Here is a 14,866-nt window from a genome sequence, read left to right as displayed (position 1 = left end):
AATATAGGTATGTGAATGGGCATGGGAAGCTCTTACTAACCCTTCGAGGAGAGGTTATTGACACTGAAGTGGTTTTTGGTCTGCTTACTCAGGGCAATAAAGGGGCTTCTTAAATAAGACTTGAAATCTAGGCCCATCTTGCCCTCACTCCAATCCTTCCCTGTAATCTAGAATGTCCCATAGATGGTGGTGGGGATCCCATAAATTTTCTTCTCTTTATAACAAAAGCAAAACCCAGAGCATTCATGACAACTAAATGTTTCTCCCCTTGGATATTACTGGATTCTTCTAAATGCACTCCTATGTCATCTCTTTACCCATAACAATTTGTCCAGATAAGAGATGGAATAATACATTTTAAAAAGCATATCAGATTGCATTATAATATTTATTTGCCCTGAATAAAATTTTTTCTTTCGGTTAGAATAAAATATAAATTCTCTACTATCCTCTTGGAAATTATCTTGATGCAATTTCATATGTGTCTCCTCCAACTCCTCGTTTTCTTGTATTCTATGACAAAATTGAATATTCTAAAATAATACATCAAAGTAACATAGATCTAGACTGGTCTAAGAGCCATGCATGACATGTCCTTTCAATACCTCTCCAAATCCAGGATGAATGACTCTTTCTCTTACTCAGTATGTTCCAACTACACTGGGTGACTTGCTGGTCTGCGAACACACCAAGGTTTTCCTGTCTCAGTGCCTTATATAAATCAGTTTTATTTGTCTAAAACATTGTTCCAGTAATCATTCACCTGGCTAAATACCCTAGAAGTGTCACTTAAAAGGTCACCCAATTAGAGAGAAAATTCACAATCTCACCATCTGACTCATCCTGCCCCTCATATTACTCAGTCAAATAATATGAAAATACGTCTTCTATATTCTTAAGAAAAAAAATCTGTTATGATTATATTCATTTTAAAAAATATTTCTGAGCATATTTTTCTTACATGTTTTAAGTACCATTATAGAACTACAGTTAAAAGCCAAAATCCCATTTTAGCAGGGAACTTCTGCCTCCAAAAATGCTTTTGTACATTTCCATGATCAAACCTCCTCTGAAGGAAGGCTAATTATAGGCTTCAATATGCACCTGGGTGAAAATTAACTTTTAAGCAGCCTTTAAAATAAACGGTTTTTAATTATTATCATTATGCAAAAGCTGCATAAATGCCTTTAATTGTACTTATAAAGTAACATTTGCTGTAATCACCTCTAATATCCAGGAGCAACTACAACAGTTTTCTTTTTTATTAAAATAAAAATATAAGTAACCCTCATTATTGATTCACAGGTCATTTTATTTTATGAGCACAAATGTTATAAATGAAGTACAACAACTGCTAAAATTTAACATGCATTGAACGATAGTTACTCAAAATTGAACTTAAAATATCTTGAAAATATGTTTAATTACTGGAAGATGATTAAAGGTCAATATACAAGATATTCAGCTATAATGTTGAATTTTATGATTTGATTACCCCTCAGTATTAGGCATAATATCTTTTCATAGAGAAATAAAATTGAACATGCACATTTATAAAATAAGAATATATTTCATTTATTTAAAAAAAATTTGATGCTACCATATTTGTATTGTCTCTTTTAGGAAATGATATTGCTTAAAATTTCTGTGTCTGTGTCTGCGTATGAGTTAGAGAATAATTTTCCACAAAATTCTTGCTAAGAGACAAAATGTGTTGAGTCTATTTTTATTTAAACTTAGCCAGAAATTACAAAAAAACACACATGCAAAAAAACCAAAAACACCTTTAAAGTAGTAGCTTGAGGGAGAAATGATGAAGGGGTGGGGAAGAGAGGCAAGAGGCTGTGATAATACGGGGTGGTATAGCAGCTGATTCAACTTTTGTATTTTTGTTTTTCTTTTGATTTCTCTCCCTCTCTAGCACTTTTTATAAGAAATGTATAAAAGATGAAGATGTGGTATTTTAAAAGCACTGTTTTCAGCTTTTATTTTTGGATAGAAAAAATATCATTCTAGACAATTATTTAAAAATTAACTATCAATGACTAAATTAATTTAACTATGATGCTTCTTTGTAATACTATATGTAATCACAAATCTAGTATCTGTCAGAAAATTCTAATGTTAATTTATTAAATCTTGAATGCTTATTTTCATAAAATTTAAATACATTATTAGCTACCATCCTAATATTTAAATTAATATTTAATTTAAATTGAAGATGCAAAACTATAGCTTGCCAGGCATCCTAATTGTTACATTAAATGATTTGGAGGCAGAAGCTAATATCTGTGACCTGTGATTTTATTTTTCCACTCCTGCTTAAGATTATTTCCAGTATTTGTTTGGAATGGGACCTTTTAAGTTCTACTTGGATGAGGGGTAGATTTATGTGAAAAACTCACTCCCTACTTGGTCCAGTCTACTTTGAGTAATTTCCTCCTGAAGACCCCTTAAACTGATTCATGTGTAAATATGTAGAAGAGTGTTACTAAACACAAAGTAAATGAATGGATAACTCAATCTATGAAGATATCATTGGACATTAATTCATATATCTATGCATTTTCCAGAAGAAAGATTCATAGTATATTTTTATATACCAACCAGTAATGGTATATTTTCAGTTTTTAAACTTTTGAGGGTTTTTTTTTTTGATTATTAATGGTATGTTCTGCAAAAATGATAGAAATGGAGAGCAAATGCATTCTAATATATTATCATTGAGAAATGGCCTGAGAGAAGACTGATCATGTGAACCAGGACATTTAATACAACCAGGGCAGATAATTTTTAACAGGCATATACAGGTTGAGGTAATATCCATTTCTTTATATCCCATGTAGCCCAAGGAATAAAAGAACAAAGGCTAACTTTAATATTGTCTTCATACATGTTTTAATTAATTTCAATTAATGCTACTAACAATTCATTTTATCTTTAAGAATTATGTTGTCTTTTAACTAAGTAAACTATCTAAAAAGCAAGGGCTGCATTATTTATTCCCTTTTCTAATCTCATCTACTGCTTGTCTACAGTTGACATTTAGTTCCTTTAACAAATCTATCAATAAATAGAGTATGAAAATTTGAATGTTAAGTGGCAGTATTTTAGTACTGTTTCCTAGTTGATATGGCTGATCATAGCATTTAACTTGTTCCTTTCCCACACTACAAGACTTCTTTTGACCAATCCCATATGACTTTGATGATGATATCATGCATATACATACCTTATTTAAATTAGAAGTAAGACCTATTTGTCTTTCTCCATTGAAAGCAGGGAATTTATGAGTTGCTAATATCATCATAATCTTTACATTGACATAAAAATCACAATTGTTGAAAATACCCACAAAAGAACTTTAGAATTTGATAATGTAATTACATCTTATTTATAAGATGAGAGTAGTCACATTTTTCGGGAATATAGTATAATGAAACATATTTGGGATAGCCTATTACATCAACAAATAATTATGATTCCATGCTATTTTGCTGAATGAATATTAGTAAATTAAACTTTGTTGTTGTCTTCCCATGAGATATATTGATACTGTGCATTTGGAAATGATAAAGCTTTTAAATGGGTGCTTTTGTTATATCTTGAAAGTTGGTCACGTATATTAACAGTAAACACCCACAAAATGCATATAGACCTACCTTTACCAAGTATATTTTGTCATATATGTATATATCTAAATGCTTTAATGAGGATACATTGATATATGTATATCCATCTATCATCTATCTATCCATCTGTTTATCTAGATACATTTATATCTGATAATTGGAAAGGCTCTAGAAATTAACCAATGTAAAGAATCCCAATTTAAATATGAATAAACTAAGATTTTAAAATATATTTACCTAACATGTATTTAATTTTTGTAATATCATCCCTCTCCTTGTCAAAATATATATGCATATTTACATACACACTCATACACATACCACACTGGCTTTGAGAAGACATAAGAATTTAAAAATATGAAAATAAAGCAAAAAATCTTTCCACTCTAAATCTCAAAGTTCCAATGCACTCTCTCTTCATCATCACATATAATCCATTTGAAATATATATATATTTCTATATATATGCATATATAAACATGATGTATGTATAAATATAAATATATATTTCAATATAGTATATTCAAATGATTTAATAAGTAATGTCTAGAAAATATTTTGATTATTATAATTTCAGAATGATATACATTGTATATGTTATGAATAAGATGCATGGCTAATTAAAAATATTTAACTTGTAATATACGAAATTGAACTACTGACATAAGACATTTGATATGTCTCAATAACATATTGAACAATAAAGAAAAAAATTAAATTACTATCAAAATAATATGTAAAATTCAAGTGATTTAAATGTTATAACTTTTTAAAATATTTACTTTTTAGAATTCAGATATTCTAAATGGTCTTAAGCAAATAGTTATGAAATATTTAATGCAGTAAGAACATCTCATTCAAGGATCAGTCCCTTGCAAACATATTGGATGCTATTTACCATTAGTTATATCAATAATTTCTACTTTTCATTTACCTCAAGTTTATTACTCTGAATTCAGCTAGATTCTACCATTTTGTATTTTTACTCAAGCAAAAATACTGTTGTTTGTGAATTTCTGGAGCATAATAGGCATCTATCCTTTATCAAGTTTGATTTAGTGAGTTTATATACTGCTTTCTGTATATGAGATAAGATCACTTATTTTTTCTTACAGTATAAATGGAATCATTGCTGATTTCCTATGCATATAAGAACTGAATTTCTTCAGGTAAATCTTATGTTTCTTTTGTGCCCACAAAGACATCTGGATACTCATCAGAAGTGTAAAAATCCCAACTAGAAGAAAAAAGAAATAATTATTCTTTATTTCTTATTTTTATTATGGATATAGCAAGCTATATTAGAAAAAAATCATATATAGTTCTTAAAATATTTCTCGTGTTGCATAGTTCTCTGTCAATTTTCTTTACTCATGTATATTGCCTAACATTATATACATTCAATCAATATTTATTGCATAGCTGAATAAACATAAAAAGTATATAGAGATCAAAATAAATCTGTTTTTTACATCCCACTGCCACAAAATACTCCCAAATAAGGAATTTTAAAAACTCCTTGAATTTCTCAATAATAGTTTTTCATATGTGTATAAAATACTTCTACACACACATACACACATACGACAAGCAACATTAATTTTAATCCACATTTTTGTACAGTGGAACAAAGAATTGATGAAAAGGATATAACACATATCCCTTTAATACATACAGTTCATTACAATTTAACTTCCTTGTCTGTTAAAATGACCAGTGTTCAAGATTACACACTCATGCTCCCAGCTTTCCCTTCACAGATGCATATGAACGCTTGAAGACACAGTACATGCAAGTCTGTGCACATGCACAAGAGAGAGTTTAAAATGAAGTGTATTATTATTATTACCACTTCTTTTTAACAAAAACTTGTTGCTTAGTATATTTGGACTACATTTTCTAGCTTGGATTAAGCCACAATTATATAGAGATGCATAGTAAATAATGTTCCAATATATTTTAATACTGCTAAAAAAATCCAAAATAAAAATAAAGGCAAAAAATCCCTTTACAAACATGCCTAATTTTAGTACTATAGCAATCTGTTCTCAGAAACCACTTCTCCTAAAGGTGTATCTACTTCAATTAAATGTCAGTAAACATAGATCTCACCTGGCAATGTTTGCGTCATGACTGTGAAACTAATCCATGATCCAATCTGTTAGATTAAAACATAAATTAACAAATATTTATAGTCAGTCTAGAAATTTGTTCACTTGTGACATTAAATAGGTAATTTAAAAACTAAACAGTAGGAAAATTCTAAGTAGAAATAAATTTCCTAAAGACAATAATTTCATTGTTAAATATAATAAAGTTATTAAACAATCCCATAATACAGTATCATAGTCATAAGAAAATGAGACATTATTCCAAAAGTTTTGATAAAAATAAAATCCTGAAGCTTCTCAAGATGTTTTATATGATGATTATAAAATTTTCTTTAAATCTAGATAAATATATGCACATATATTCTGTATTCTGCAGGGAAAATTGTGGTTGAACTATTCCAGTTTCCTATGCCTATAACTTAAATTGAAATCTATATCATCATCTATATCTCTGGCTATACCTATATCTACAGACAAAACATATACACATATTATCATATATATATTAATCTATAATACATGTAAGTACATAAATACATGTATTTAGTATATTATCAAATAAAGTTCAGTTATTTTCATACATAGCTAGCATACCTCATAGGTGTAGTTAGGACATGAAACCAGGAAAAACATCCATGTAAAGGGGTTATAATTTGGACTTGGAAAACAGGCATTATTTCCTTTTAAAAAGGAGAGTAAAATGTCAATGATGTTATATATTGCAAATTTGATCACATATATATTGTATAATTCTAAATTCCCTAGAACAACTATATACCACATGAAATGTCATCATATATTTATAGAAACCTTTTTCACAAATTACTCAGAAGAGACCCAGTTTCAAATGTTATAACCTTTTGACTGAAATAGAATCCCTACCATTTTCTTTCCATGTCTACAGCTATGTTGCTGTAACATTACAGAATATCACCACAATAATCAATTGTTTAAGTTTTAAAATCAAACAATATATAGATATTACTTTATCAAAGTAGAGCAGCAGTATTGCATACTGAGATTCATAAATGTGTTTTCACAATTGCATGCCTCTTCCTATTCTCCTTTTAGTGTCAAAGAATATATTTTTGGTTGAGATTATTAAATACCTCAAACCTCTTTCTATCAAATTAGTGAAAATCCAAAGGGAAGTTCATAATTATGTCATTTATATCAGAAAAGTATGAAAATCGCTCATAAGAGGATTACAGTGAGTATCAGTAAGTTAATACTCAGAAATACCATATAAATTATTTCTGCTCAGTAATCAGGATTGTTATTTATAACTCTCATTATACTTAGCATATTGTCACTTGATTTTTGTTAGTTACTTTTTGCCTTTCAAATTTTTTTGAGAAATATTTTGGATAACAAATTTATAATGATTTCAAGTTGAACTTTGAGCTGTAAAACTTTTACATTTGTAAAAGTAAATATGAATTATAAAATTACTGTTTATTCTCCATAGCAAGATTTAATCAGATAACACATCAACTAATCTCTTTTAGTTGTAATTCTAAAGTCATAATGAAATGTCAGTATGTTGTTTTCAAAATTGTAACTATTGTTGAACTATCAAAGTGAAAAATATATTAGGCAATGTGCAGATTTCATGCATTGCTCATTTCAAGGTAAGGATAAATATGTACGCCATTTAATAGTACAGCTTCTCTTGGTAACATTTATGTAAACACCTTTGTGTAGCATCCATATATTCATCAAAAGAAAGATAATTGAGGAACCTGCCCACGTTATGGTAACTGACTTTCAGATGCAGAATGTGCACACAAGGTAATTTGGGTTAAAGCCAGTTTATGACTGTTCAATTCCTGGAGGTAGTGGAATGGTCAGGATCCACAAACACACATTTCTTCCAGATGTGGTTTGCAAATTAAATAACCAATGTGTCTTGTGACACAGAAAAACCTAGTTTTCTTTCTCAGTTTTTGGACTTAAACTAGTTGTAAGACACTAAACTCATTGATGGAAGAACAGTCTGGGACCCCAGGGAGAAATACTGCAGCATGGAAATAACTGTATATATATATATATATATATATATATATATAAGGATTCTCACAATCATTCATTAAAATCAATTCACTAAACTATCTACGGTCATCTGTCTAGGGAACTGTATACTAGTGAGAGTAGACTATCCCTACATTTTAAGGACTGCTAAACACAGTTAGTCCACTGCTTCACAGGGGTTATTTCCCCAGACACTGAATGAATAATTGGGATATACATACTTTGTAGTTTGCATAATCCCATTGTGCATTGATTTATTGGCCTTTGGGGCAAGAGCTAGTGGGGAAATCCAAGTGGAAGCCTCTGAAATTGCACTCATTCTTTTGTAAATATAAACAATCTGCATCCCAGTGAGAGATTAGTGCTACATTTAAGATCTAATGTATGCTTGTATGATATTCTCCATTATATCTCCATTTAATTCACCTCTTTAAGTCCTGCAGAAGCCAGATGTATTTAGGAGGGTGATAGTGGAGTACTGCAAACTTGATCACACATTATCCACCATTGCAATTTATTACCAGATATGATATCTTTACTAAAGCAGATTAACCCAAACTTGGGTCTATGGATATAGCCACTGAATTGACAAATGTATTTTCCATCTCTAGTAGAAAGGGAGGCCAGAATAGTTTACTTTTCTTTAAAATGGACAATAGCATAGAGTTTCCGTTTTTTTTTTTTTTTTTTTTTTTCCTATAACTGTTTAATACTCCCACCCTTTGCTATAAAATAGCTCAAGACCCAGGTTGGTTGGGCATCTCACTGAAAATCACTAGATCAATAACATTATGCTATTCATACTGAATGAGTAAGAAGTGGCTAGTATGTTGGTGGCCTTACTATGACATGTGTGGTCCACAGAAGGGGTGTTGCTAATAAACACTACAAAGATTTAGGGGCCAAATGATTGTGGGGCATCCTTTCCAAAACAGAGAAAATGTGTGGCAACTTGAAACCCATATCATTAAGAAGGAAGCAAAATGCCTTGTAGGCCTCTTCTAGTTTGGCAGGTATCATATTATACACCAGGGAAATCTCCTCTGAACTGCACACCATGGAGCACAAAAAGCTGTGAAAGTTTAGTAGGGAACAAGGCAGAAAATTGCAACAGGTTCAAGTTTTAGTGCAAGCACTCCTGCACTTGGACTTATAATCAGGTAGACTCTACATATTAAATTTATCAGTGGTGGAAAAAATGTGTGGAACTTATGGTTAGCTCCAATGGAATAATCACAATCCTGAACCTTGGTATTCTAGAGCAGGCCATGGCTTTGTAGCACAGAATTATATCTCTTTGACAAGATAGTCCTGGAATGCTATTGAATCCTGGTATAATTAAGACTCTACTCTAGGGACACCAAGTGACCATGTGGTCCTAACTGAGCACTATAAACTGAGTTCTGTTAGATGTACCAAGTCATAAGGTTAGGTAAGACTAGTAATAATTCATTGTAAGATAGAAGTGATATATTCAGAATGAAACATAAATAGGCAATAGGATACAAACAAGCTGCATTACCAGGCATCCAGACATGTCACACACCACTGTTGAGCCGCCATGTCTCCTAACTCACATGCATGAAAACTTTAGGTATCCCTTCATGCCAGCTGAAAAGGAGGAAGACCTTGAGCTTAGTTCAGGGATGAGTTGGCTGGCATGTGGGAGGAAGCCAAAAATGCACAGCAGCTACAATAGAGTCACGTTTAGGGGTCACACCCTAAAAGACAGTAGTGAGGGCTAAATTCTCCCAGTGGGCAGAGTCTCTGTAGTTGAACAAAATACATCCAACCTACAATATACGTAAAATAACAGGCAGTGTCAAATGGACAACTAGTAAGGATTGCAAGACTGCCCATGAATATGAGTGGCTATGAAATATGAAGATATGTGTACCACATGTTAATGCCCAAAAGGGAGCATCAATGATGGAAGAGACAATAAAAAACAGGTAGAAAATTTGACTTAGCCAGTCACTGTCAGCCTGTTTCTGTGATGGATTACTTATTGCTAGTATGGGTGCATGAATGGAGTATGGTGGCAGGGATGGAAGCTATACTTGGCCTCAATAACATGAGCTCCCACTTACCAGGGCAGATATAACTGCTGCCGCCACCAAGTGTCCAAACTGCCACCAATAAAGAGCACCAGTAAGACCGTAACAAGGCACCATTCTGCACAGATATGATCTAGTAAACTGAGGGCAAGGTGATTTATTGAACACCTTCTATTTTGAAAGAGGCAGCAATTCATATTTGCAGGAAAAGACACATACTCTGTGAATGGATTTCCCTTTCCTTCCTTTAGGTCCTGAATCAGTCCTATTATCTGAGGATTTACACAGTATTTGATCAGTTAACACATCTCTTCCACAGTACACTATTTTTTGTTGTTGTTTGTTTGTTTGTTTTAACAACTTTATTGGAGTATAATTGCTTTACAATGGTGTGTTAGTTTCTGCTTTATAACAAAGTGAATCAGCTATACATATACATAGATCCCCATATCTCCTCCTTCTTGCGTCTCCCTCCCACCCTCCCTATCCCACCCCTCTAGGCGGTCACAAAGCACTGAGCTGATCTCCCTGTGCTATGCGGCTGCTTCCCACTAGCTATCTATTTTACATTTGGTGGTATATATAAGTCCATGCCACTCTCTCACTTCGTCCCAGCTTACACTTCCCCCTCCCCATGTCCTCAAGTCCATTCTCTACATCTGAGTCTTTATTCCTGTCCTGCCCCTAGGTTCTTCATAACCATTTTTTTTAAAATTCCGTATATATGTGTTAGCATATGGTATTTGTTTTTTTCTTTCTGACTTACTTCACTCTGTATGACAGACTCTAGGTCCATCCACAATACACTGTTACTTTAAGAAATCCATTTTTCAAAAAGGAGGTACAGAAGTGGGCCCATAACCAAAGGAACAATTTCTTATATCAAATACAGCATCATCAAAAAGTTGCCAACCTGATGGATTAATTGGCTAATCTGTTGAAGGCACCGTTGAAATGCTGACTTAGGGCAAAGTACACCTTTAAATCTATAAGGTAAGGTTGATAGTTGAATGGGAATCTACCCACGTCCCATGACAGAAAATTCCCCACTTGGAAACAAGGATCTTAAAACCTGAAGACCCCAGTGTTGTGGGGAATGAATCACTACTCTTGGCAGAGTAATTGATCCTGATCATGAAAAGGAGGTAAACCTGCTGTTATACAGTGGGGTAAGAAGAGGATATTTTGCCTGTAGTATTTGGGCATCTCTGGTATTCCCTTGACCCATGGACAGGGGCCACGTCCATGTCCTGATAAGGACCCTCAAGTGAGGGTCCATGTCATACCACAGATAATCCCTGAGATGTTAAATGTGTCAGTTGAGGGTGAAGGGAATCTAGAAGTTTGTGGAGGAGGAAAATGATGCAAATCAGTTGTTAGACCAAGGCCATGTGCAGCAGTGAAGACTGTGTAATTTCCCACTAATATGTCTCTTTTAAATTTCTGCTGGTAGCAGAAAGCTTTCACCTATTATACCCTCTGAAAGGATGGCCTTGACAAAAGAGAACTGCCTTATCCTAGATAATTTCCCCATTCCCAGGGAGCCCCAAATCCAACCTACCTTTTCTCTAGTCATTCCAACTTAGGGTAACTCAGAAGGGTTATCCTAGTTTCAAATAACCCTAGAGAAATGACTGAGGCCACCCTTCAGACATCACAACTCAGTTTCCTACTAGGCACAATTCTTCCCTTTTTTTCAGTACTTTGTAATAAGCGTTTTAAAAATGTGTTATATATCAAATTGTGTTTTCTGGGGAAACACATTTTGTGACATCTTGCTTAAACAGTCAATATAAAATGGTCCCCCAATCCATAATTCATGCCTAAAGCATATCTAAGGTACAGATATTACTACAAACTTCAATTAATATGTAAGTGGGGAAATAAATATCCAATAGCAACAGAGACTCATTTAGACCTGACACAGGAACTGAGAGTTGGATAAGGATTTTATGTAAGGAAAAAGAGTGCACTGTGTATGTAGATATCAAGAATTCATGATCAGAAGAAGAGGGTTTACTCTGAGAAAAGGTCTGAGACCTGAGGTTATCAGGACACTGGATACAGAGAACTGAAATGAAATGATTTGAGAGTAGTGAGTCCGGAGGTTTACATATTAGAAGGCACTGCTTCTAAGAAAGGAGAAAATGCTTCGGAGGCTTAGAGGGGAAGGGAAAGAAGGTAGTATTTCTGGGAATTAAGGAATTTAGAAAACAAAGGAGTGTACAGAGGATCAAAAGACACAATGAAACACCCCATCCCCTCCAGAGCACACTTTATTCTTTAGAGACTTCACTTCAATCACCCCATCTGTAAAAACACTTGTTATTTCTCTTCAGGGACAATCTACACACTTGAACATAAGTTGATCAATATTCACATAAGGCTTCTATATGAATAAAAACGAAAGCCAGAATTTTTTCCAACTGATAAAAATAACTCCCCCAAAAATTAAAACAGAGAGAAATTTTAACACACAGAAGCATTTGCAGATAACAAAGAACATAACCGTTAAGAAATCCCAGAACTCAAAATAGGTATGGACAAAACAGGAACAAATAAATAGTTGATTCTTCTCAAGAATTAAATTGTAGAAAAAGAAAAAAATCACATTACTAATATGGTACATATTTCAGTTTGCCTAAGGGTAGAATGTTCAGTAGAATACAGGATATTAAGTAGATGAACAAAAACAGTGAAAAAAAAAAAAACCAAAAAGCTAAAAACAGAAAGTGATAGATATATAAAATAGAGGCAGATGTAACACGTGTGTAACATAACCCCACCCTCTCCTCACAGTCCACAATGTAACAAACCAAATTTTCAACTATAATACAAGAAAACTTTCTAGAAGTTAAAAAAAGACATGAGTCAACCTACTAGAAGATTACATCATGTCTCTGGGAAAATTGATCTGGAATTATCAAATCTAAGACACATCCTACAAAACTGTACAAAATTAATAGACTTTAGTGATAAAGAAAAAGTGTTCTGAGTCTAGAGGCAAAAGACCAAGCCAATTAATCAAGGAGGGAAGATTAGATTGGCTTCTGACTTGGCAAGAGCAACATACAAAGCAAGGTAAAGGGTGGAGTAAAAGCATACACACACACATAGAAAAGTCTTTCTCACATAAACATTTCCAAAGTTTGACTTTGAAAACATGATGATTTAAAATTTTCATTTTCAAATAATGACTGCGTATTCCAGATAGATGAAGAAACTTGAGCAAAGTCACATTGTTGGAGGGTCAGGGTCAAGACTAAAAGTTGTGATACTCATAACTTTGTCAATGTTAGCATTTTTATAAAATTGTATTGTGTTCTGCTTCTATACTTAAAAAAATCAGACTATCAGAAGTTTTTCATCTGGGCTTCACATACTTCCAAAGAGAAATCAGTAGATCTATGAATTTGGATTAGATAAAAATGGCATTTAACCTCTTAATAAAATGTAAGATTTACTTCAGTACAAATGCAGACAACAAAACACAATACTATTTGCATTATTCTGTTAATTTTTTTCAGGCAGAGATATTTTCAAATAATATTACAGTTGTTTTAGATTTCCATATATATAATTTATGGTCATCAATATGGTACTGATCAAAGTGTTATGTAATGTAAGAATCAAAACATTTATGTTATTATATATATTACAGCTTTTTATGTGTTCACAAATATTCTAATATAATAAATTTCTTTTGTAATTTTATGTATTATAGGAAAAAGTATTCTGGAAAGTGTTTCATATATTTCCCCAGCCTGCCAGAACTGTTTAAGACAAGAAAATGTTAAGAAATTCAGGTAGATGTTAAAACAAACTTGAAGAGACAGACACAACTTTATATTTGCAACTAAATTGATAAAAACATGAAATCCAAATGTTGACCATTGCTATTGGAAATTACAGTTAAATTATGTACAATGTACAATAAGCCATTGTGAATCCCTACCTATAATTTAACCTGAATGAGAGTATTGATTTACCAAAAATACCTTTAAATTATATAGACACTGTAAATTTTTTCAAATCTTTTGGCAAACCAGTAAATTCAAAATGTTCTCCCAAACATTGCTATTTAGCTGCCATTGAATTTGTCAGAGAAAATTCACTTTTATTAGAAAAAGTTTAAGAAGTCATTTGAAATACAGTGGGATTGTAACATACTGTGCAAATTAGATGAAGAATTGAAAATTAAGCTAAGAAATGTGGATATTCATCAAAGGATTTCATACTTCTTTACTTCTTAATCATGTTTGTTTCTGCATATATTTAAATGAGAGCGAGAGATTGTGTGTGTGTGTGTATGTGTTTGTACATGCACACTTCACTTTAGAGAAACCATAATTAGGGAATATAATATAGTTCAAATATTTTGAAAACTTAGGCATAAAAGGGCAATAATTGGGGAATACTAATCTTAAATGTTTCCAACTATTGCTTTAAAAAATAACAATTAGCATAATTCACTCTAGAGGAGATTTAAAAAAGTGACTAACCTGTGTGATTGGGATGAGCCAACACTACATTGATGAAATGATTTCCAGCTTCACAAATCTGCAAAACATTTCAACCTTTTCAGCGTGATATACTTGGGTCTCTCTTAAAAATACATTTTCAGATATACAAATATCCATGTAATATATTGATTCTAAAGATCCAAAAATATACTATTACTCTAATTGTAAGAAGAAATTTTGTATTTTAACAATGAAAGAAGCTGTTGTGGACATATGTAGAATCAAAGGAATGAGTCACATTGAGGTAGAGATTTTGAAGGTATTCTTGATCCCTTTTGATAGTTATGTTCAAATTGCCTTGTTAATCAGGTCCTGTTGATTATCTGCTTTGTATTTGATACAATAGGTAAATTTTCACAGCATGAAGAGACAAGCCATATCACTGAAGATAGATTTGGCATAGGTTTATATATTCCAGGTTTACTAACACAGTAGCAACCCTTCCACTGCAAGGGTAGTAGTATGGTTCCTGACTGCTTTCAGCTCAGTTTAGAAAATGTATTGTAAGCAGT

At 32.4% G+C, this 14,866-nt stretch overlaps 1 protein-coding gene across 2 annotated transcripts in view; it reads right to left on the bottom strand.

Moving 5' to 3' along the window:
• Positions 1-1,291: 1,291 nt before the first annotated feature.
• Positions 1,292-14,866, bottom strand: part of TECRL (trans-2,3-enoyl-CoA reductase like) — a 110,069-nt gene continuing 96,494 nt past the window's right edge. For both annotated transcript variants that reach the window (XM_036853920.1, XM_036853922.1), the window contains exons 9-12: positions 14,334-14,391; positions 6,338-6,423; positions 5,745-5,790; positions 1,292-4,869 (exon numbers count right to left, since the gene is read on the bottom strand). In XM_036853920.1, the coding sequence (XP_036709815.1) occupies positions 4,742-4,869; positions 5,745-5,790; positions 6,338-6,423; positions 14,334-14,391 (318 nt within the window). In that variant the 3' untranslated portion in view covers positions 1,292-4,741. The remainder of the gene's footprint in view (positions 4,870-5,744; positions 5,791-6,337; positions 6,424-14,333; positions 14,392-14,866) is intronic.

This window comes from Balaenoptera musculus, chromosome 5, assembly GCF_009873245.2.
Source record: "Balaenoptera musculus isolate JJ_BM4_2016_0621 chromosome 5, mBalMus1.pri.v3, whole genome shotgun sequence".
In the NCBI taxonomy this organism is placed as follows: domain Eukaryota; kingdom Metazoa; phylum Chordata; class Mammalia; order Artiodactyla; family Balaenopteridae; genus Balaenoptera; species Balaenoptera musculus.
The sequence above is the reverse complement of the archived record's forward strand: the minus strand, read 5'-3'. Positions and strand labels throughout refer to the sequence as shown.